The sequence below is a fragment of the Alternaria novae-zelandiae genome (assembly GCF_023758075.1).
Source record: "Alternaria novae-zelandiae strain BMP 2774 chromosome Unknown scaffold_20, whole genome shotgun sequence".
Lineage (NCBI taxonomy): Eukaryota > Fungi > Ascomycota > Dothideomycetes > Pleosporales > Pleosporaceae > Alternaria > Alternaria novae-zelandiae.
In genome coordinates this window covers 93,268-117,080 of record NW_026056980.1, presented here as the reverse complement: position 1 = coordinate 117,080, position 23,813 = coordinate 93,268, and the positions used below count along the sequence as shown (strand labels likewise).

General features: G+C 51.7%; 9 protein-coding genes across 9 annotated transcripts; 4 read left to right on the top strand and 5 right to left on the bottom strand.

The window, feature by feature from the left end:
- Window positions 1-312: 312 nt before the first annotated feature.
- Window positions 313-1,661, bottom strand: J4E88_008579 (uncharacterized protein; the record flags this gene model as incomplete). Its single annotated transcript, XM_049402189.1, has 2 exons — window positions 313-1,078; window positions 1,129-1,661. The coding sequence occupies 2 exons, from the start codon at window positions 1,659-1,661 to the stop codon at window positions 313-315; spliced, it is 1,299 nt and encodes a 432-aa protein (XP_049251860.1).
- A 295-nt stretch (window positions 1,662-1,956) lies between these two features.
- Window positions 1,957-2,335, bottom strand: J4E88_008578 (uncharacterized protein; the record flags this gene model as incomplete). The annotated part of the gene is made up of 2 exons (XM_049402188.1): window positions 1,957-2,034; window positions 2,087-2,335. The coding sequence occupies 2 exons, from the start codon at window positions 2,333-2,335 to the stop codon at window positions 1,957-1,959; spliced, it is 327 nt and encodes a 108-aa protein (XP_049251859.1).
- A 1,131-nt stretch (window positions 2,336-3,466) lies between these two features.
- Window positions 3,467-3,850, top strand: J4E88_008577 (uncharacterized protein; the record flags this gene model as incomplete). The annotated part of the gene is made up of 1 exon (XM_049402187.1): window positions 3,467-3,850. One exon carries the CDS (start codon window positions 3,467-3,469, stop codon window positions 3,848-3,850), a length of 384 nt encoding a protein of 127 aa, XP_049251858.1.
- A 308-nt stretch (window positions 3,851-4,158) lies between these two features.
- J4E88_008576 (uncharacterized protein) lies at window positions 4,159-5,845 on the bottom strand (the record flags this gene model as incomplete). Its single annotated transcript, XM_049402186.1, has 5 exons — window positions 4,159-4,218; window positions 4,282-4,504; window positions 4,562-5,169; window positions 5,218-5,742; window positions 5,792-5,845. The coding sequence occupies 5 exons, from the start codon at window positions 5,843-5,845 to the stop codon at window positions 4,159-4,161; spliced, it is 1,470 nt and encodes a 489-aa protein (XP_049251857.1).
- A 3,173-nt stretch (window positions 5,846-9,018) lies between these two features.
- J4E88_008575 (uncharacterized protein) lies at window positions 9,019-10,496 on the bottom strand (the record flags this gene model as incomplete). The annotated part of the gene is made up of 2 exons (XM_049402185.1): window positions 9,019-10,333; window positions 10,381-10,496. 2 exons carry the CDS (start codon window positions 10,494-10,496, stop codon window positions 9,019-9,021), a joined length of 1,431 nt encoding a protein of 476 aa, XP_049251856.1.
- Window positions 10,497-11,203: 707 nt separating this feature from the next.
- On the top strand, window positions 11,204-12,879 carry J4E88_008574 (uncharacterized protein; the record flags this gene model as incomplete). Its single annotated transcript, XM_049402184.1, has 3 exons — window positions 11,204-11,484; window positions 11,532-12,643; window positions 12,689-12,879. The coding sequence occupies 3 exons, from the start codon at window positions 11,204-11,206 to the stop codon at window positions 12,877-12,879; spliced, it is 1,584 nt and encodes a 527-aa protein (XP_049251855.1).
- Window positions 12,880-13,229: 350 nt separating this feature from the next.
- Window positions 13,230-15,023, top strand: J4E88_008573 (uncharacterized protein; the record flags this gene model as incomplete). The annotated part of the gene is made up of 1 exon (XM_049402183.1): window positions 13,230-15,023. One exon carries the CDS (start codon window positions 13,230-13,232, stop codon window positions 15,021-15,023), a length of 1,794 nt encoding a protein of 597 aa, XP_049251854.1.
- Window positions 15,024-18,427: 3,404 nt separating this feature from the next.
- On the top strand, window positions 18,428-19,177 carry J4E88_008572 (uncharacterized protein; the record flags this gene model as incomplete). Its single annotated transcript, XM_049402182.1, has 2 exons — window positions 18,428-18,606; window positions 18,661-19,177. 2 exons carry the CDS (start codon window positions 18,428-18,430, stop codon window positions 19,175-19,177), a joined length of 696 nt encoding a protein of 231 aa, XP_049251853.1.
- A 997-nt stretch (window positions 19,178-20,174) lies between these two features.
- On the bottom strand, window positions 20,175-22,153 carry J4E88_008571 (uncharacterized protein; the record flags this gene model as incomplete). Its single annotated transcript, XM_049402181.1, has 3 exons — window positions 20,175-20,600; window positions 20,656-22,008; window positions 22,100-22,153. The coding sequence occupies 3 exons, from the start codon at window positions 22,151-22,153 to the stop codon at window positions 20,175-20,177; spliced, it is 1,833 nt and encodes a 610-aa protein (XP_049251852.1).
- Between the last annotated feature and the right edge of the window lie 1,660 nt (window positions 22,154-23,813).

Sequence of the window (23,813 nt, the reverse complement as noted above, 5' to 3'; positions counted from 1 at the left end):
CTTTCGCATACCTAGTAAGAGGTCAGACCACGCCTTTTGATCAACAGCATGTTGCACACTCTCCTCGGTGGATGACAGGGTTATACAATTTACCAATTCGCATGTTCTTCGTTCTCAAGGATATCTTGATGCTTGAACCCAAGCACAGTCGCTATTACACAACACGATGTATTATCGTAATGCAGTTGTATCTTGTGAAACCCTTGTGCTCGCTCTAGACCCCCATATATTTCCTTAGTCTATCTCAGAAATCAGCAACAATAACGAAGCCATTCAACCCCAAGAAAGGCCACAACGAATCTCCATGTCAAATCAGAGGTTGGGGAACGAGACAAGACCTCTGCCAAGGAACTCAGAGATCGGCAAATCCAAAGATCTCGCAACTTCCCGTATCATGTCCATGGCTTCTGATGCATTGAACCCTTGAAAAGACAGTTGCTTGATCAGCGGACACCATGTATCTTTCAGCTTTAGCATACCGCGAAGGCAATCTTCACTCAAGTCGGTGTCGAAATAGCAGTTCTGCAGCTTCAGATGTTTCAACGACTCTGGTAGGTGACCGAGGTTCGTAAGTTTCTCGAACTGGATCGTCATGTGCGATAGCATTTCGAAATCTCGAAACGAGGGGTACACGTAGTGGTATGAGTCTTGGCCGTACAGTACCATGTCTTGTTGAAACTCCGCACTACGCATATCGTAATAGTTGTTGAAGTGCAATTCCAGGGTCTTTAGAGTTGCTTTATGCTTTTCCAGTAGCGCGATTCCCAGATCTCGTGGCGTGACGAGGGGTTGGCTGCCTATGTCGACTGGCAAGATACCTCCATGACGATTGTCATCTGGGACGACGAATTTGAATGTTTCCAAGCGAGGACATGCGTCGAGAGCTTGTCGCATGGTAGCGAGTGGCCCAAGAGTCCACCACAACTCAATCGCCGATGGTGTGAGTACGTTCGTGGCAGGATGAGCATCATTACCGGCCGATGCTTCGTTCTCGGTAGAGAATGAAGTGAACGATGGGAATCGCAGGAGCGGGATGTAGTCGACTATGTTGATTGGCTGGTTATCGGAATGCTTGTGCCTGCAGCTTGTTGAGCGAGAGCGACATGCGCAGGAATTGGTGAGACTTACAAATGGAACGTCTCCAACCTAGCGAGGAAGGCGTCACTAGAAGCTCTCATCGCATGCATCCCTTGCAGCAGTCCGCGAGGAGGCAGATTGTGTGTATCCATACGAAGATGCCGTAGATTGGGCAGACAAAGAAGTGTGTATAACACAAGCGTCTGATACAACACGTTCTGTTCGCTATCCCAATTCTTAACTGCCCATAATTTCGAGAATTCTGAGAAAGTGGGATGGCGCATAAGGTCAGGTCCTTCGTACGGGGCTGGTCGATGGTAATGTAAAGTGAGCGATCGCGTCTTCTTTGCGAGCTTGGGGCGTTCGACACAGGTCCGCAAGAAGAGCTCAAGAGATCTCATGGTCTCGGGCATCGACTGTCCTAGTACCGCGCAAGTGTAGAGCGCGGGTTGCGCAACAGCTGCCAGCGCGCGGGATGTTTTGCATAGTCGCCATAGTGCTCTGACGTCCGACCAGCGGCCTGTTTCGAGATGCGCGACGATGGAATAGAGCAGTTCGTTGGATAGATCAGTGAGCTTTGCCATGGTTTGATGCGAATTGACCGCGGAGGTGTCGCAAGCCAGGTGCACCACATCAGGCAGTAACATTAGTAAGCGACGCTAGCTTCGCGGGGCTATCCTTTTGGCGAACTGGCATCACGGCCGGTGACCACAACCTTCACCTTCACCAACGATCAAGCTCACAGTATCAGTCATACAGAAGAAGCTTCTCAGTGGTACAACAGAAATGAATTCAAGGACGACAAAAGAAATCTAACAAATCACGGGCCCTCCTTCCATTATCCCTCCCAACCAGTCCTAACCCGCCAATGCAGACAGCCTACATCATGGCGCAAGGAGGGCACCGCTTCTTGCCACACCTCTTCTTGTTCTCCTTGCGCTGGGCCCGCTTCATTGACTAGATGATCGTTAGCAGATACCACGTCAAGCCCATTCAAAGTATGACTTACAGCGACCTTCATGTCCTCGAGGAGCTTAGCCTCCCAAGCCTCGTCCGTCTCCACAATGACTGTGGTAGCGTCAGTGCTGTCCTCGGTGACAGCGGCGGCAGCAGCGGTGGTGGTAGCCTCGGAAGGCTCGTCGGCCACGGTGACCATGGGGATGGGCATCCCGCTGGGGGGCAGGATGACGGAGGTGGACCAGGCAGTGACCTCGGGCCAGGTAGGCTCGTCGGCCACGGTGACCTGGGGGATAGGCATCCCACTGGGAGGCAGGATGACGGAGGTATATGTAAAACCTGCCGGGGTGGTCTGAGAAGGAACCAGGCATGTTAGTCCATACTTCATAAAACAGTTGTAAAATGAATTGCTTACGGATGTGGTGAGAGCAGGCATTTTGCTTCGATTTTTGACTTTGAGATACTTTTTTGTAGATGTCTTGGGATGAAGATGGAATACTGTAAGTATTTAGGAGGGATGAGAGGGTTTATATAGAGATATTCTAACTTTCTGCTGTGGTAGCGCACGGAACTATACTGGTGGTGTGTGTGGGCACAAATTGCAAAACCCTCTTCGCTACCCTTGAAATGTTGTCTCAACCACTCAAATCTATTGCACCCACAATGCATACCAAAGCTCTGGAAATTGGAAGCATGCAGAATGAGATATTCCAAGCCGTCCAATAGTATACCTGATATCTCATATCAGGCTGGCAGCGACAATAGTTCACCTCACCTCCCAGAGAACCCACATCTCTACCTCTGGAGAATACAACCTGAGCGACCATCGCAATCACACCACCCATTGCTACCCGTGAAGCATACCATGGCTGCGTAAAGCGACTGGAAGTTTTCCGATAATATCGTTTGCCAACTACCCAATGATGTTCGCGATGTATGAAGCCTGGTTGGTAGCGACCGTAGTTTCCAGCACCTCGCGAAAAGCCCTCACCTCCACGCCTAGAAAGCACTACCCATCTTACTATACCGATAATACACCCAAAGCTCACCCATAGAGCATACCACAGTTGCACGCGTCCCTTACAAAGCGCTCACCACACCCATCCGCAACACCCTCACTCTGAATGGCTCCCACAGCCACCGCACTAGCCTGCCCCATACAGTACCATTATACCATCGTCCCTTCCCTCCCCACCCACTCAACCCCACGCTCCCCAATATCCTCCAAACTGCGCACCCTCGCCGCTTCTAACCTGGGGAAAAGTAGCTTAGCGCCTCCCACACAACTTGCCGTGTATATCATCTCACCTTCTACTTCCGTTCTCCATCCTTCCTTCACCTCACCTCACTTCACAGAACGCAAGTCCAGACGCATACTGCAAGCCACCTTCCCAACCCAACCCAAATACACACCCACCCACCAACCACAAAAATGCACACCCCAACCATCCTCCTCATCGCGGCCGCAGCCAGCGCCGCCGTCGCCGCGCCCGTCACCACCATCAAGCCTACCGACTCAACCAACCCTACCAACCCTACCAACAAGATCAACCTTAACGCCCCCATTGCCAAGGCACTTGCCTCCGCCGGCATGGTCGACACAGAAGGCCACTGCATGCACCCTCTGCACGACGGCCTCGCGTACCCACCGCGTGCCGCACTCTATGCTGCTGACGCCGCCGCTGCTGACTTTGCTGCCGCTTCCGTCGTCGCTGCCGCCGCTGAGGAAGAAGAAGAGACCCAAGAGCAGTACAACAAGAAGCTCGTCAAGATGGACAAGGCGCGTGAGCACGGTGTTGTCTGCACTGTTTTGTAGAGTTCACCTTTACAGTAAGTACCTCACAAGCACGCTTCTGGGATGATCCAAGCTAACACGCGGTCAGTCTGACGCATCTACAAATCCTCACGTGAGTTACACGAAGGAAGGGTGATTTCCACGAGAGAGCGTGAGAACGAGTGAGGGATACATGGCATGGCGTTAGGCGCACCGTAGTGACGTTAATCGCGATCACGGATACGAACACGAACAACTGCGCTCTTAGAGGCTTTTCATGATGTCAATCTGATTCAACATTACACACTGTCTACACTATCATGCCGTTGTGAAACGTTGTGTCTCTACTATTACCCCTGCTTATACGTGATCTCACAACGATGCGCTTTCGGCGCAATGAGAAAGAAGTTCTGTTACCAGATATTAGCACACATGTCACACACACACACCCACAAACGCATGCATGAACTTACCTCAAACTCCATACTCTCAGGCGTCGTGCTGGCCGCCAACCGAATACCACGGCATTCGCGGAAGAAGAATGCAGTCGCATATCTTAGTTCCATGCGCGCTAGATGGATACCGATACACGAGCGCGCACCGGCGCCGAAGGGATGGAACGCGAGTTTCGCCTCAGGCGATTGCGCTTCAGGCACCATTTCCTTGTCCGTGGCGATCCAGCGCTGAGGGTTGAAACTACCGGGGGTCAGCTTGCTATTGCGCGATGCGATGAAGTGCAAAGGCACGACTTACGTCAGAGGATCGCTCCAAATCTTGGGGTCGCGATGCAAAGTATACGCTTGCGTGTCGACGGTGACGCCCTGTGGGATGTAGTGACCAGCGAACTTGGTGCCACCCTGAGGCACCACCCTAGGCAGACTACTCGGCGCCGCTCCGTAGAGTCTTAGCGTCTCTTCGATAACCGCGTTGAGCAGCGGAAGTTTGATGAGATCGTTTTCGGAAAAGTCATGCGCTAGCGCCGCGGTCTCAGCCTCGAGCGCCGCTTGCAGCTCCGGTCGTTGGAGCACCGCCCATGTAAGGTACGTCAGGGTCACTCCCGTGGTATCGGTACCTGCAATGATGACGTTCATGGCTTCGATTCTGACGTCCATGTCGTCAATGTGGCCCTCGCCTTCCTTCTCGCAGTCCTCGATGACTTTTGCGAAGATGTTGTTTTCGCCGGTGCGCGAGCGTGCTGTTTCGACGGCTTTGCCTGCGCCGGCGAGGATGAACTCGTTTGCGTTGAACATCTCTTGGATCGCCGGGACTGGTACGAAGCGCAGGAGGCGGAGGAATGGCATCTCGACCATGATGCCAGCGCCCATTGTCAGCTTCTTCAGCACGCGCATGAATTGGTTTTGCTACGACGTGTCAGCTTTGATGTGGCATTCGTAGTCGCATCTTCATACCTCTCCTGATTCCAGCATGTTGAATGAGTCGCCAAATGCGAGGTGAGCGCTAACGTCTGAGGCAAGGAGCATCCACCAGTTGTACACGTCGGCTGTCGCTTGCGTAGCATCCGCCTTGATCTTCGTAACAGCCATGAGCGCCTTGTCCCTGACGACAGACTCCCAATGCTCAACAAGGTATGTCCTGCTGAAAGATCTAGACAACAGCTTCCTTCGCGGTCCATGTTCGCGTGGATCAAGCATGGTGAACACACCGGCCTTGGGGAAGTTGGCAAGTCGTAGGTACCATTCGCTCTTCATGTACTTGGTGCCAATCTTGTGAATCTCTTTAAAGGCATCCAAGTCGGCAACGGCAACCTCATTAGGCGACAGTCGTACAATGGGTCCATATTGCTCGTGCAGGGAGTCGATGTAGAAGATGCGCTGCCCTGTTACGACTGCGCGCTTCAAGCGATAATGCGTGAATCGAGTATACCAAGGGCCTGGCAAGTGCTTTGTCCGACAGGTAAGACCAACGTAGAGAAACTGTGGTCGTTAGTGCTAGGTTGCGGAAGTGACATCCTCGCTGCACTACCTTTGCTACCAGCAGGCCGATTGCCAACAAGAATGCGTAGGCGAACGAAGCCATGTTGCGATGTAGTCGCTCGGACTGGAGACAATGAAGCTGATGTAGTTGCAGTACAAGCAGTTGAAGCTTAGGAGTGCTATCAGTCGATTGAGGACTCGGTGTAGATATGGGCACGGTACTTAAACCAGTGCTACGGATCTACTCAGATGAAAATGACCTGCGTGCGCAAGAGACGTACTCTTATCCATCTTCATTTCTTCTTTCGCTAGACCAAACAGGATCAGCGAGCATCGTGTACCGGCATTGCTTTTGCGTACACCGGTCTACGGTCAACTGGGGACCCGACAAAGATAGCTAACGGTCCCTGTAGGCCTCCGACCATCGTCGCGCAACTCTGTTGTGGCATTGCATGGGGGCACGCGAGCGGCTGTCAGAGCGAAGCAGGCGAATGACAGACGCAGGGCGCTCTTCCGCATCAAGATCTCCAGATGAAACCTTGCCGAATCGAGTATAACGTAGATTGACCGCGCCGAAACATGCATGGTGCTCGCTGGTAGAGGGAGGGTATACCGGCTCGGGCCCAGGGCGCTCTTCTGAGGCGGAGGACGTTCTGGCGATGGCTCCGTTAGACAGCCGCACTGCCTTCACGCGAACGTCCGTTGCTGTCTCTATCCGTTCAAGGTAGTTTTGCGTTGCCGTTGATGTGCTTGGTGTGGGCAAAAGTCGCATCCCGCGGAAGCCGAATCCAGCAAAGGTAGTACCAATCCGATAGTTCATAGGATTCGTAGAATGCGTCTGGCCTGCTACCCAATCTCCGCAATGCGGGGATACTGTTGAATAATCAATGTGGAGGCTAGATAGAGGTTAGCAGAAGCGCTAGAGGCACATCACCGCCATGATCGCCGTTGGCTTACCGCAAGCTTCGAGTCAACGTCAACCCCACCTCATACCGAACTCTACACAAAGCCATACCCTTGTACTCCGCCAGCTCGTATACAGGATAGCGTTGTTGAAGCGAGTATCTCCGGGCGCTGCATAGTCGGAACAAGAGGCGCGTGCCGATGAGATCCACGCGAACGCAGCCGGGAATCAAGGGAACCGTGGCCGGGTTGGGTGTTGCGGTGCGGCTTGCTTCTGTGGCTTCGTTGGGATGATCGGGTACTGAAGACGCGGAAGGTGGTCGGAACTTCGAAGGCGCGAACGCAAAACTATTGACTCAACTTGCGACGAGAGCCCTGGACAAAAGTATCATGTCCGCATCTTGCCAATACAAAGCACCGCAAAGACGTTCATGATACCTCTTACTGAATGCCCCTCCAGGAGCGGGCGACTTCGTGCTGGGAAGATGCCTCGTATCCGGCTGAGCTTCTGCACACTTCACTAGGCGTACCGGCTTCTCAGAAGACAGGCAAACACCAGGTACGATGGCGTCGCTGGAAGGTCTGGCCGCGAACAAAGTCAACCCAGGCCGTCATTGTGACAGGTCGTTGATTACATATGGCGGCGCGTGCTGGCTGTCGCGATGCGTTGCGTTGACCCCGCGCAGTCGGCCAGCCATGCGCGCAATCCCGATTGCTGTGGCTGAACGCATGAGTCCTGCGACCGAGGACTTCCGGACCGCAACTGTTGCTGCAAATGGGTTACCGGGTATCGACATGCGGATGTGACAGCGGACGGGCCGATGGAAAATGCTGAATGTGAGATGGACGAAGGTGGTTGAATTCGGGGAGCACATGTATCACCACGGAAGGAGGTCGTGACGTCAACCGTTACCTGTCGCCGGAGCGGGTGTTGCCCGTCGCTATTCGCATGGCTGGGTATAGCTTGAATGATGCTAAGCATTACTTGGGTATATCATACTACCATTGACATATCATCTTGCTGCAGGTGTATGTCACGTGCCCTGATGAGCGACTGCCCAGGTGGCTCTTGCCTGCTTTCCACGGTAGCCGTGAAGGCTGTCCCTACAGCGCTGCACGCGGCCGAACCGTCCAGATGTCAATAGCTGTTCCGCACCCAGTCAATGGAAATGCCAAAATCCGCCACAACACGGGCTGTGAATCCCTGTTCATTGCCTCAAACCCGCATCTGCGAATAGCACTCCTAGATGTATGCAATTACATTCTGATCCGATACCTCACCCGTGTATGTCAGCTTACTAAACGAGAAGGGTATTAGAGCTCAGTATCGAGGCAACGCAACCGGATTTTAGCTAACATGCGCTGGGAGAACGAGCAATCCATCAAGCTACACAAAAAGCCATTCCAAGGTTTTTTGTCAAATCAATCCAGGGATATCACGGCACCATAGCATATAACTCTTAACGAAGCAGTCCCCTCGCGCTTTCAACCAGTTCCTTCACTCGTTGCCACGAACCCACCAAAAATTACAGCATCGATCTTCCCGCCAGATTCCAGATCCCATCATTACACTTCCATAAACTTTTCCTCCCGCAGAATATGCCCATGCCACCTCCAACAACTCTTACACGTCACCTCCAAACACGGCGTCTCATACGTAATTCTATTCTGCCATTCCCCCTTCCTTTGTCTCTTTGGTCCGCCGTAATGGAAGCGAAACAGCTTTACCTTGCAAGACTTCACACCATTTCCTGCGTCTTTGGGTTTACGTTGCTTCGCTTCGCGGATCTTCTTGGACGGAGAAGGAGGTAGTGATAGGCATCGTAACTTGAGGGTCAGCTTTCGTGGTATGTTCTTTGTTTTGTGTAGCGGGGTTGAAGGATGGTAGGCGTTCCATATATGTGCCGGTATTCTAATACTCAGTCGCGTTTTGTCTGTAAGGCTGTCACGCTCGGGCAGTACGTCGGGTTGGTACTCATTCCATATGTGCTTTGGTATTCTGATCTTCAGTCCCATCATGTCTGTAATCAGGTCGATCATTGCGATCCTTTCGCTAGGACGTCGGTTGGCCAGGCGCATTTGCTCTGTTGTCAAACTTGCTGTTTCCTTCATTTTCGTGACGCGACAACAAATAAGTTGCCAGCTACGAAGTTTGTTGGTGTACTTGTTGGTCCTTGATAGCCTGGACGTGTGCGGCAAGCCAGAGATCAATGACAGCATGGCTGCTGGAACAAAGGTGTTTCAGATCCTTGAGATGAATGCCATTGTCTTGCCCATGACCAGGTGTCTTTCTCTAATGATTTCCCGCGTAAATGCTCATGATGCGATGCAGAATGCTAAATGATAGTATGAAAGTCGCGTGAAAACAATCGTCTACTCGTAACACTGGTCCCAAAGGCCACCACTCCTCGCAAAGCTCTGGCTCTCCACGAAGTTACTCAACGTACACCTTCCAAACTTGTCGCCGCCGCAAAACTCTAATGGGTGCACGCGGTCGTTCACAATGACACGGACCGACTCTTCCTTCGCATGCCTGCACTGCAGCTTCTCCACGTAGAGGCGGGCTGCGAAGGGTACACTCCACGCTGCTGAGTAGCCATGTGTCTTCTTTGTATCCTCCATGGTGGTGTTCGACAGCGGCTTCGTCTTGTTGTATAGACCAAGCGCAGCCAAAACACCGCTGATGTCGTTGTCGTGGCTGAAGTCGGCGTACACCTTGCGGTCGAGCGGGAACGTCTTGGGATCGGAGTCGAGCGTGCGGTTCGTGTTGGTGTTGTCGTCGACAGGTTTGTTAGTCAGACGCGCCAACAGCTCGTTGACGTAGCCGACGCCCTGTGTGGGACCGAGCGGGTTGCCGACGCTGTATCCGTAGTACTTGCCCAGCGTCTGGAAGTAGTCATACTCGCGCCATTCCTTCACCTTGAAGATCTTGCAGAAGTCGGACAGCTTTGCAGACGGGTGTGCTAGTGTGTCGAATGGACACATGTCCATCAGGTAAATTATAGATGTCGCGCTAAGGTTCGTTCCAAGAGCTGAGTTGATGCGCTCTTGGATGGGTGGGACGAACTTGTCAGCCCAAACCTGCTGCGCCCTGAGTCCTAGACCGTGATGTGGGCCGCCCTCGAAGGCGGGACAGACGTCGTGGGAGAGGGTGTTGTTCCACGTCGGCCCTTCTGGGATCACCACGTCGATGTTTCGCGGCTCCTCTTTCAGGGACTGCGCAACGCCCATGAGCCACTTCTCCGCAGATTCGACCACGCGATGCTGGCCCCCTGACCGCACGAAAGGTACGTTTCCGTCGATCAGCTTCTGGTATCGTTGGTAGAAGTGTGCCCCGGAGTTGACCATCTCCTGCCTTCCAGCATCTGTCAACTCATCCGCACCCAGGGAATAGTCATAATCCTTAAGGAACTCGAACTCCTTCGGGTAGGATGTGGTCGTGTTCTGTATTTCGGCTAGGAGGATGTGGTACGCGATCGATTTGCCCAGTGTTGGGTCGCGACCGCCGTGGCGGGAGAGGACGTTCGCAAAGGTGACTTCGCAGCCCTTGGGAGGAGCTACGTCGATGTCGGAGGGCACCGAATACCAAAGCGAGTATTGCCCCCAGAAGTGCGATTTCTTTGGACTACATCGGTAGCCTTCGTCGATGGTGTCGCACGACTTCTTGGGACAAGAGAACGTGAAGAGACTGGCCATTGTCAGCTTTGCGTGTTTCGACATGTTGGTGTGTCGTACCCATGGACGCAATACAGGACCACGCATGCGCCAACCACGAGAAGAACCCGACGCCCAAAGCCCTTCGGTCGCTGTTCGCGTCGAGATCTGTTTGAAAGCGGCTCCTTCTCGCTCATTGGGAGCGGAGCATAGTCTTGCGAGCGATTGTTGCGCATCCTGTTCCACGCCTGCGTCATCTAAGAGATGGTTTGGTGACGGTATACGATGCGAGTGGCATTGACGCGCTGCGTACTCGGCACTAGATGTTGGGGAATCGTCAACAAGTGACGTATGACCATCATGGTGTTCGGCAGAAGCCGTGACCGCCAAGCCGACGCCCGGGCCCCATCCTCAAACTTCGCCAGCACTCTTCAATGCCTTTCACTTGCTGTCATCTGATCTCGTCACATATCTCCAAGCCCATCTCCAAGAACACGCTCTTGACGCGCAATCTCCGGCTAGATACGGTCGCGTCCGCTTGCCGACACCAGTTAGGCCTGTGTGCAATTGCGCGATGTAACGCCGTTCCGTCAGCGCGAGATAGTCGTCGCTATGGCGCCTGATTGGCTTCTACCCCATGTTTTGGCCCCTGTGGAGACCACCACCGGGCCTCTTATCTGTGGATGAACCACAAGTAAGCATTGACAAGCTTCCACCGACCTGGTCGCCATGCCTGTTCGGTGCAGCCGACGTCAATGGCCGCATGGCTAAGAGCACGGCTTCGCGCATCCTTCCGGATCGCATCTTCACGTCCATGTGTTTATAGAGACTGTCTGCTCCGTCGTCAGCTTCCTGTCATTGGTATCACGTCGCGCGGGTCTGGTAGCTACCTGCATACGCCATCATGAAACCCGTCGAACGGCACACGCTGGACGATGAAGCCCAGTTGCAGGCACTCGGACACAAGGGCGAGTTGAAGCGCAACTTCAGTCTTTTGTCCATGCTTGGACTCGCTTTCGCCATCTTGAACTCGTGGACTGCGCTGTCATCATCAATCGGACTGGCATTGCCATCTGGTGGCTCTACAAGCGTCATCTGGGGACTTGTAACCGCCGGCATCTGTAACCTATGTCTGGCCGCATCGCTGGCCGAGTTCCTGTCAGCATATCCTACTGCTGGCGGACAGTAAGTATCTCTAGTTAGCCTTCGCATCGTCAACTCACGCATCGCAGATACCATTGGGTTGCCGTCATTACCCCGCGGAAATGGGTTCCCCTCGCCTCTTTCATCACCGGCTGGATCAACGTATCCGGATGGCTCGCTTTGACTACCTCCGGAGGCCTCCTCGCGTCCCAACTCATTTCCGGTCTCATCGCGTTGTTCCATCCCGACTTCACGCTGCACGCATGGCAGGTCTGGCTGATTTACGTCGCTTGGACTCTCATCGCCTTCGTCATCAATGCGTTCATGAACAACCTCCTCCCCTACGTTAATCGAGGCGCATTTATATGGTCCATCGGCGGGTTCGCGATCGTCTGCATCACGGCCTTAGCATGCTCATCTCCTAACTACGCTTCCGCTGAGTTCGTCTTCACCGAGTTCATCAATGAGACGGGCTGGCCTGATGGCGTCGCTTGGCTCTTGGGCTTGCTCCAGGGCGGCTTTGGACTCACCGGCTACGACGCTGTCGCGCATATGATTGAAGAGATTCCGAATGCGTCAGTCGAGGGCCCAAAGATCATGATCTACTGCGTCTGCATCGGAACTGTCACCGGCTTCATCTTCCTCATGGTCCTGCTATTCGTGTCCGGCGGCGACGCGGAAGCCATTATCTCTGCAGCTCCTGGCCCACTTCTACAAATCTTGTACAACGCCACAAGCAGCAAAGCTGGAGCCGCATGCCTCTTGATGTTCCCGTTGATCTGCATTCTCTTCGCGGAGATTGCAATCATGACTACCTCTAGCCGCATGACATATGCATTCGCTCGAGATGGCGGCCTTCCATTCTCCAGGGTTTTCGCCAAGGTACATCCACGACTCGGGCAACCGCTCAATGCTTTGATCCTGGCTGCGACCCTGACCATTCTCTTTGGATTGATCTTGATCGGGTCCAGTAGCGCCTTCAATGCTCTCATCTCATCCTCAGTCGTCGCCTTGGGCGTCAGCTACGCCATTCCCGTCGCAATCAACGTCTGCCGCGGCAGGAAAATGCTTGGACCCAGGGCCTTTGTTCTGCCTGGACCCTTGGGCTGGATCGCCAACTTGATCGGTATCGCATACACAATCATTACCACCGTTCTGTTCCTCTTCCCGCCTGAGCTCCCTGTCTCAGCGTCCAACATGAGTAAGTTTCAGTATGAGTGTGCTTGGATCTCACTAATAACGCTAGACTACTGTGTCGTTGCTTTTGGCATCATACTGTTCATCAGTACCTTCCAATGGTTTATCGATGGGCGGAAGAACTTTACTGGACCGCGGGCGGATGTCGATCTCGAGATCTTGGAAGCTATGCAGAGCAACGAGCCAAACGGTGCTTCGCTCCAGCATTCTAAAGTCCCTGGTGACGATATCACCAAATAGTCCAGGTCGTCGCAGATAGCGATATTGCATGTCTATACCTTTGCCCGATGCAATGTCTTTCCTGTCACATGAAGTCCGGATCCTGCTCCGTCACAACGCATTTAGTGAAAGCACGAACTAACTCTCTCACAATAGTATTGACACAACGTCATATGTAAGAGTCGAACCGCCACATTCACTGCTCTTGGCATTGTTATTGATGACGCTAAAGCTCCCGCGCCTAATGCACAATATCTCGACCTCTTAATCACAGCAGTCTCACTCACACCACTCTTTCTGACACGCTTTCCACGAACACCAACCTCATTTCACACAGAATTCTAAGAGAGAGCCATCCACCAATAGCAAAGATGTTTAATCCCATCCGCAAGCTCATCAGTTTCTGGAGCGCCGCTGACGCGAGCGTTACCACATTGTCCAACGACGCATCAACCAAGGATGTAGCGACTGAGAGCACAGCGTACCGCGCCGCCTGCAATCACGCCGCACCTCCTACACGGTACGCGAGCGGCGAGTTCAACACCACACCGTCTCCGCCGCCCAATGCTGCGCTATCAGCATATCTGTTCTCACAGGTGAAGAACACCAACACGTCTACATCGAGAATGAGGAACATCCCGCCACCGCTATTTCCCATGTTTAGTGCGCCGACTGGCAACGCGATCGACGGCGCTTCTACCACGTCGGACGACATCGATATGCCGGATGCGACGCCGATGTCACCTCTGACACCTCCAACAACACCTTCCCGTGATGGTGATGATATCCGACCTTCGGTCGAGACACCAGCCCAAGAAGACATTCACGGTGCAACCGCCCAAGACGATGACACTAGCAAGCCGCGCAACGACACGACACCACCTCCATCTCCGGAACGTGACAGTGTTCGTTCCCAGCCTCCGCGCCAACAGACAACAACCCCATCAGAGCCCGCCCCAAACTGGTTAGACGAAATCGTCATCGAAGAAGACATCCCCGAGAACGCCCTCCCAGTCGGCTACATGGGTACATTCCGCGGAAGCCGGCACTTCATCCCCGAGTACCCCGGTATGAAACGCTGCAGCAACCAAGTCACTCACCTCCTCCTATGCGGCCACTGGATCGACAGCACCGAACCCTGCGGCGCCAACTGCAAAAAACAAGACCACACCCACAAACAATTCAAATGCCCAACCTGCACCGACATCGTCCGCAACATCCTCACGGGATCTTTCCAGCCCGCGGACTCGATGAGACTGAGGGAGTTCAGGAAGCAGAAAGATATTAAGTTTCTGGCTTGCTGTGTCGAGGCAGTTGTTCGTGCTGCACCGGAACTCAAGAATGGGGTTACGGAGGCTGTGGCTGGTTTTCTCTGCAAGGATTCTGGGCGGAAGTGTGAGGGGGCTGAAAATCCTGATCCGGGGGGTCATGATACTATTGAGGAGATTGTGCGTGATATGCAGGAGCGGCATGAGCGGAAGCAGCGCGAGAGGATGAGGAGGGAGAGAGAGGAGGAGTCTAATATGCATGAGAAGAGGGCTAGGGATGAGGATGCGGGGGATGAGACTACTGATGCAAGAACGAGGAAGAACGGGGATACAGCGGAGGATCATAAGCGTGAACGAAACGACGCCTCCGCGGGTGACGACGAGACGCACGATACGGCACCTCCTACCAATAAGAAGCAAAAGACCACACTGGAAACCCACCGCGAACCCATCACACCCTCTACCCGCGGCACGAAGCGGCGCTCGCCATTTTCGACCCCCTCCCCGTCTTCTCCATCCTCTTCCTCCTCCTCCTCCTCCCCCAACGCCTCACCCTTCGCCTACCTCGCCAACTCCAGGCCCCCCTCCCCACCATACCCATCTCCACCCCCGAAGAAGAGGGTCTTCGAGAAGCCTGATCCCGCATTTGGCGAAGCGAGCTTCGTCATCGCGCCGCCTCACGTTGTAGGGCCCCTCATGCGAAAGCGGCATGCGGATGTTTATGTCGAGGGTGCTATTGAGCGGGAGAGTAAGCGGAGGAGGAGTAGCGGTGCGGCGAGAAGGGTTGAGGAAGAGAGTGAGAGGGAAACTGCAAAGAGGGACTTAAGTGGAAAGGGCTTCGAGGCTTTTAGAAGGGCCTGGGACGACAGGAATGAGGAAGAGGATTGTGAGCTTTAGGGGCTGAGTCTATAGTTGTGGAGTTACAGCATTGGGAGAGGTGTCGATGATGGGTATCATTGACGGTTCTGCGAGGGCGAAGTTTGTCGGAGGCGGTGCATTTGCCTCCATGCGTTTTGCTTTTATTCTTTTGCGGTTGATGACGTTGTCTACGGTGAATTTGGTATCCAAGTGACTCCTGTGGCGTTTGATTCGTATCTTCCAGCTCGTCTTGATACGTATGGTATATCCAAGCGTTTTAGAATAGCGACTTCTGCTTTTGCTTTGTTAACCTGCCACCTTATAAGCATATGCTCTATGCTCTTATACTTCTTAGATAGCGATGCGTTAACGGCTTTACTAGACTACCTCCCTTCTAGTTCGAACTTAGAGTGTTGATTTAATGTCTCTACGTCTAGATAGCACAGTTGCGGCGCCTTGCTTAGTATGTCGAGAAAGAGCTAGTGGCTCTAGGGAGCTGTATCGCTACGGTCTTCTAAGCCTAATTCACGCAGCGTCAAGCCTTAATATTGTAATATTATTAGTAGACAGTCTGGGATGCCGTCTTATACTAGACGCAATTTCTTAAGTGCCAAAACATATCGCAGAAACTCTTCTAATATTAACAGTAAACGTTTTAGATCTTTCTTATCGTGTTCGTTGCAGTTAGAGACAGCAAGAGTCAAAGATTCAAGCCGCGGGACATAGCTAGTTAACAATATTATCGAGAGTATCAATAAAGAATACGTGTTCGAATAGCCAAGAACAAGAACGCAGAGCAGAGACCAATCTATACATTAATGCTACATGTCTATATGTTGCACAGTGTAGGCATAGTCTGCGAAACTCTCGCTTACATTCCACTCCTTAAGCGCTAGAGATTAATATCCTTCTTGCTAATAGAAGTTTAAAGGGCTATGCGCGCAGTCTTTAAGACTAATAAGCGTTATGTCATGTATCGTAAGCTTAGCGTCTTCGAAGCTTAAATCAAGTTTCTTAATACTGTTGCTAAGCATCAAGCAACCTTTCAGAATTTAGAGCTCGCTGCGACAACTCCCTAAGTGCAGGTTTTAGTCTAGTTCATCGTAGTAATCGCACAACTAGAGGGAGTAAAGCTGCGTTAACAAGAGGAGACGTTAATCCAGAGGCTTCCCTTCCCGCTCGAGATTCGTCACGTGCAGGCAAGCCGTAGAATGCATCGTGTGAAACAGGTAAAGGGTACTCTCTAGTATAGGTACGATCGTGCCCCAGCTATGCCAAGTTAGTATACGAGTACATCACCAAGGGTTCAGCCCTATCTTAAAGACTGCAGGCCAGTCGTCATCGTCAATACATCCTCCAGCACAGGCGCGAGCGCCTCATCAAAGAAGCCCTGATAGAAGGCACCGATCTCCAGATGTCGGACATGTCTCGCGATAGATCAATTGTTATCCAGTATGCATTGCAGCAGGTTTTTAGTTACTTTCTGCAACCACAACTCTTCCTGGACAACAATAGCTTCATCCATGTACAGGTCGAGGGTTATGCCAGATGCTAGCTCGGCGAGATCTAAATGGTCTTTTAGACGGATGCTACGAAAGAGTAACATGTCGGATTCGTCGCGGCATACTCTGGACACACATCGCAGTGAATACAGCGATTTCGCATCGTCGTCGTGAAGCTATGCCGGCTTTAGTCGATTGCATGCTCGGCCAAACCATAAGGGCGCTTACTATCTCTACGATTATGCGAAATAATACCAATGGCAGCCCAAGCAGATCGTGCGCTGGCATGGCTGGTGTTGCGCGTACGAAAGCTGCTGCTGGGGATTACCGGGTTAGCTCGACCTCTGGTCTTCAATAACGCGAATGATCATCAACGGTAAAATGACACCGCTATTCGGGGGCGGTATTCAATGCATGAGATGAGAACAATAAGCTGATAGGCGAGTCAGAGATATTGGTTGTTGTTCTGGGCTGAGGCATGCGACGTGTTGGAGGTGTGAGAGTTGACCGTTTACCGCTGCACTAGTCCTGGTCTGGCAAAGCGTTGCTTCTAAAAGCGGGGCTCCGCACACCAGTCTCGCCCGCAGCCTACGCGCCCCTCCTCACTGCCCTCCTGAATGTCTAGCATGCGCTGCTCGAATGCCTAACAGAATACCAATCGCACACTTTATGCGCATGTCGTCTTGCGCATTTGTCATATAATCCAGATGCGACAGCTAGTCGTTTCTTTGAAGTTGCATATCCTGTGGGTGGCCTCTGATCCGATCTTCCCGGTGGCCAGGTCCGCTTCGATCACGAACTACTCCCGCGGCCCGCCATAACATACCTCGATCTTCCCACGGACCACTCTGCATTTACATGATGCATCCGATTTCGATTTGGCCATCGCTGCATGATACACCAACATAAGCTTTACAGTGTACGGAGATCCCTTTGGCAAAATCGAACGCCGAGATCGACTCAACTCCTCGGATCTTCTCACGGACCACTCATGTGTCTGACTGCATCTACGTTATGCATCCGTTCTCGATTGGACTATTGTTGCATGATACACTAAGCATGAAATTTGCAGTATACAGAAATCCCTTGGGAGAATTTCAATGCCGAGATCGAGTGAACTCTTCGGATGTCCACCCTTCGAAAGGGTCGAAGATTCACCGTTCGGAAGGTCCAAGTGCTCACCGTTCGGAAGGCTCGAGTGGCTTGTGTCCGTTGGAAGGGCTCAGAGGCAGACAATCGACATTGTGATGTTGTCGAGGTTGCAATGACTGTATTTGAAGCCCCCGTCATGACTCGACAAAGCAGTATCTTTGCATCCTCTACTCACCATTGAACTACCCATATTCGCAAGGCGCCTCTTTCGCTCAGTATGGCTTTCAAGATCGAGACCGGACTGCAGGTCTGGACAATCGCCTTATCAGTCAGCTCGATCGCTTTGTCTACCATCGCGGTCATCTTACGTCTTGTGGCCAAGTACATCCGCAAACGAATCGACGCCAGCGACTACTGCATTATAGCAGCTTTGGTACTACTCTCTCATCCTTCATCTTCATACTGCATTCTGTCGCATGACGTGCCCACGTAAATACCGGAAGCATCTTGCAGCGCAAAGTTACTGACTTCATTTGACAGGTTTTCAACCTGGCAACAAACTGCAACCACTTATACCTCGTCTTCCACGCAGGCTATGGCCTCGAACTCACAACCCTCCTACATCGTTTTGGTATCCTCAATATGCGCATCCTCTCCAAAGGCACATTAGTCGCGGTGTGCACTTGGCATGTCACTGCCTGCCTGTCCAAGCTCTCGGTCCTGCTCATGTACACTTCGATCATACCCAACGCATCCATGCGCGTAATATGTCGCTATTTCGGCGCGACGATCGTCGTATGGACAGTGGCAGATCTGATTGCGGTATTGTCGATTTGCAGACCGTTCAACATGGCATGGATCAACGCAGACAAATGCCCTAACCAGACTCTGTTCTATTTCATCATGGGCTTACTGAATCTGATCATCGATACGATCATCATCGCACTTCCGATGCCGTATCTGATCCGCCTGCGGACGTCATGGCGTAAGAAGATTGTTGCGATTGTCTTGCTAGGGATGGGTATAGTGTACGTATACCAGACAGACTTCCATCGCCTGCAATATGCTAACTCGAACCCTAGGACCTGGGCCATTACCATCTATCGCCAGAAGTGCCTGTGGGGTCTGAATTGGCGAAAGGTCAATCGATACTCGGACATGGCCATCGCCATGTTCCTAGGTGGCCTCGAGTGCGCAGTCATGATCGTTGTGGCTTGCATACCGCTCATGCGTCCTCTCTTTTCGAGAAGCAAGGCTCGCAGCCCGCCGAACCATGGCGACGACCTCAACGGAGGGGCACAACTAGAGAAAGGGAACAAGAAGGCGCCAACTAAGCTTCCTCGATTGCTCGACCCGCCGTCCTGGTTCGACAATGAGGACGATGCCGATGCGCAGGTCGAGCTACAGGCAAAGAAGGATGGGCAGGTGACGGATGCGGAGTCTTCTAGTTCCTCTGACATCTCAGGCGCGCCAGGCGAAACGAAAGATCCTGGCGTGGATAGGAAGATATGGGCAGCGCCAGTATGCTGGGATGCACCTGAGGAATGTCGTAAGCAGGGTCCGCACGCGCCACCCATTGTGCATGCAGATGCGCTTTGATGCGACCTGAAGGATTGCCCGCCATGTTCAACCAAGTCCGAAAGCTACTGTCGTTCTCTATCTAGTAAACAGGCATTATCTCAAAGAGATTTATTAGTGGTACTGTTGCTGGTCATGAAATAGCGCGAACATTCATACCGTGCATTTCATTCAAGCCTCACGCACCAGGCACCACTCGGAAAAAGATTAATGAGTTACTTGCACAAGTCCCGAAGAAGATGGTTGTAGACGAGGCGCCAGCCAGAGGCATATCTTTTACTCCAGCTGGTGGCGACATGATGGTCGCACGTGTTTGCGCGTCGCGTGTTTACGGGTAGGCACGTGGCGGCATTGGCGGGTCGCGGGAACGGAAACCCCGACAAGGCCCGCCGCCACTGCACCCAACGCTGAAGTCCGTACCACTGCATGACCATACAGCGACACGATCCCATGCGTCGCTCACGCCTTTCGCTCGCGATTTGACGATGTAGGGATAACATGAAAGCCTTGCCGAGCTCCCTAAACCGCGAAATGGCGCCCCATTGACCCTTAAGGCGACTCGTGAACGAGCACGACGTCACATCCTCACCACCATGGTTAGAACGATCACATACGAGGATTGGATTGCAGGAGAAACTGCCAGAGATACACGATGAGTCCCAAGCATATCCAATTCACTCAGGCTACAACCCCAGGAATGGTCGAGATACTTTTGCACACCCCTTTACACAGGTGCCGCTGCCCCAGACGCTACACTCCCATTCCTCACCTGCCACGACGAAGGCGACTTCTAATGGCGACCGGGCTATGTCTACTACTAGATCCACTACTGTATGTGGTACCATCATCATTAGAATTCATTAAGCTGACCTATTACTACAGAAGGCCGTCTCCATATGGGAACCATCGTCGCATGCGCCGTTTCATCGTCAGAGTCCCGACACTACCTATGTAGTCGCAACCCGCATACATAACGCTACCGACGTCACCCGAGCATTATGTCGAATACAAGTTCGCATCAAGCCCAGAATCCGCCTGCGTTGAGTCCTTCGATCGTGCCCCTGAACCCAACGACGTCCCCATTGTTTATACCCAGCTCCTCTGGGCTCACAAACTCCTCGGTGACCTCCCAAGGATCGCAAGCCTCGCCGTACTTAAACTGGAGCGCCAGTTCATTGCCCACATCGCCGTAAAGCTTGGTCGCCGTTTCCATACTGAGCTCAGCAAAGACACAGCTCTTGCCAGTGACTTCCGACCATACATCGACCATCTCCTGGTATGTCATCTTCTCGAGCGCGACATTCGCGTATCTACCGTAAGCTTTGGCACCAGTAGCAAGGACTTGGCGGACCCAGATGCCGGGGTTGACTGTCATATCGCCGGCTACAAGGACTTTGGCGTCGGGCTTCGTGGGCATCGCTTGGATGTATTTGCCGGTGCCGGGCTGGATTAGATGTCAGTTCAACGCGCCCATATGAAGAGGGATTATTCAGACTCACGTATTCGAAGGGCTTGCAGAGTGGGAAGAAAGCCATGTTCTGCGGATAGTATCCGAAGTACAGGTAAGTCGTGATTGCAGCAAGCTGCGGCAACTCGGCCTTGATGCGCACGTCCACGTTCGCCTTGTAATCCATGTGCGGCGCTTCCATCTTACCCCAGAACCGACGCTTCGCGCTTGGACAAGTCGACCAAATGTAGTGTTCGACTGATCGTGTGGCCGCGGCAGCCCGAGCGAGGTTCATGCCATGTCGCTCTTCGATCTCGCCACATTCGTGCTGGCTTTTGCCCCGGAAGAGCGCTTCCCACCAGTTCGTGACCGCAAAGACAGCATTTGCGCCATCGAAGGCGGCTCGCAACGATCTCTCGTCCTCGAAATCGGCCTTTACAACCTCAATACCCTCCGCGGCGAGTTTCTTTGCTGCATCGCTGTCCGGATTTCGGGTGATCGCCCTGACTGACCACCCGGGGGTTTTCTTCATGATGTTCACTACTCCACCACCTTGGCTCCCTGTCGCGCCTGTCACAGCGATGATCTTGTTACCGCGGTTCGGCCAGTCGTGAATTGTACCTGGCAACCCGCTCTTCTCTCCGTGCACCATGGCAAACCATGGTTCGAAGACAGCCTCACTACGCTTCGAGAAAGCCCCATTCTTGTAACCCGGATGTCCCCATTCCGTCAATCTGTCGTGCGCTATCTCGACAACTTGTCCTGTCCTCTGGTTCTTCTCGTCATTCAGAAACAGATCGTAACCGTCGAAGAGGGTCGATTGTAGCATCATGTGCTCGGGGTGAAAGGCTTTGCTAAAGCCAGGCATGACTGGAGTCTCGATCGGGCCGAGCATCAGACAGTTGATGGAAATGTTGTCCTTGGCTAGCAGAACAGGTCCGGTTGTCTTCGTCCACATCGCTGTCGCGGCTTCGGCCGAGCAATACTCTGGAAAGCTGTGGCATGGATATATGCCCAGCATGCTTCCTGTGATGATGATCTTTCCACCTTTACCTCCTGGGTTGTGGCGCATGTAGTGCGTTGCCAGCGTCGTTCCGTACATCCTTCCTTTCACAACAACGTCTGTACAGCTCGTATTTGGCTCGGGAGGCAGGTCGTCGATGGGCGCATCGCGGCGGTTGAGGTTGAACACGGAGCCACGATCAGGAAAGCCCGCGTTCGCGATCAGAATGTCCAGGCGACCCCATTTGTTCCATGTGGTCTGGAAGAGTTTGGCTTGCGAGGTGTATGAGCTGACGTCGCATTGGACAAAGATGACGGAGTCTCCTGTCGCGTCAATTGATGAGGCGACTTCTTTGCCTTCGCTTTCACGTCGACCACAGATTGCGACACGGTAGCCTCTCGCCTGTAAACGGGCTGCTAGCCAGGAACCAATCCCGCTCTGTTGGAATCTGTCAGCAAGCTCAGATCAACTGCGGGAATGCAATGTGACAAACCGTGCCACCGGTAATGATGGCGACTTTGCGGTCATCCTGCGAAATGGAACCCATGGTGTCGACTATCAGTATCGGGTGATGGTCTGTGGCAGGTTTGGGAACAATGATGCATTATATTCAACAGGGAGCGGCACGTCTGAACACGATTTTGCCTATATGCATGCGCGACACCTTCCATCCGCGATAGTACTGGGTTACGATGCTCTCCACTTTGCGCCTATAGTAGCTACCCTCATGCTCAAAGAAGGAGTACTTGCTTGTTCCTATCATTTCTCCGAGCCGTTTTACGGAGGATTTGGTAGCTGCAGGAGTTGGCACGACTAAAGCTTCCATTGCCGTTCGACCTAGACGTTTGCGGGAGTCGGCATCCACGAGCTCCATACCTGAGTACAATTCCTCCCTCAGGGTCCAGGTGAGCGATGTTTCTCCATCTTGCAAAGACGACACTCCATTCGTTTTACGACGCCTACGTTACTCCAAGCTCGCTGAGTACTACCTATTCGACATTCGCGAAACCGTGCCGCAGGCTACAAACAGCTAAATAATAATAAAGAATATAATAGAACTAACGTTGTTATCCTCTATAATGTCTACTCTAGTTATGTAAGAGTCTTACAGAGATTAGACAACAATTAGTAGAAATAACAAAGTAATTGCAGTAAGAAGCTTGTAACAAGAGCTATTAGAGGTAAATATACATAGTAGAGGCGTTAGGCTAATATAGGCTAGAGTCTCTAAGAATCTAAACTATTACACGTTCTCCTCTTAAAACGCTTAAAGTTCTAACTAAGCGTTTAATTACTCTAGCGGCTATAGGTTTAATACCTAGTAGACTCTAGGCCTATTAAAAGAGAGTCTAGTAGAATAAAATATAAACAAAGAAAACTAAGACCCTCTTTATAGAGAACCTTACTATAACCTCTTAGGCTAAGTAGAGTACCTATTAGAGAAATACTAATAAAGCAAGAGTAATAGGTAGTAAGTCTTAGAGCTATAGATACCTATAGAGGTTAAAGTTAGGTAGAGACGTATATTATAATTAACTTAGTAGGTTTTAGAAGTAACGCAGCTAAGTAAGTTTTTAAATAACTAGCTAGTTCTTTCTAAGTATATAAAGTCTAGTAGGTAGAGTAGAGTAATAGTGTAGTAGAGAGATTAGAGGTATCTCTATTAGAATAGGTACTTAATATAGTTAATTGTATTATGTGTGTCTATATAGTTATTATTCTTGTCTAAACGCTGTTTAGACCTAGCTTTCTCTAGCGTACTAACTCTTAAGCCTAATAGCTGTTTAGACTATTATTATATTACTAGTTTTACTACTATATCTCTTCTACACTTAAGAAGAAGGCCTTTTCTTTTTCTTAAGTATAAATAAAAGAATAGCTCTTAGATATCTCTTTCTACCTATTATATTACTAGATTCTATCTACTTAATCTAAATATACTATACGCTAAACTTCTATCTAGAAATCTAAATGCAAAATCTCTTTAGGCTGTTTCTATTCTAGTATATCTCTCTCTATTACTCTTCTTATTTTAATTTAATCTCTTCTACTAGCCTATAGCCTCTTTCTCTATTTCTTTAGTGTATTCTAAATCTTATCTTAATTACTTTTAATATTAGTAGCTAATAATCTCTTAGGCTTAGATCTATATCTTTCTTAAGTTTAATCTTTACTTTTCTATAGCGCCTACCTATCTAGCGCTTAAC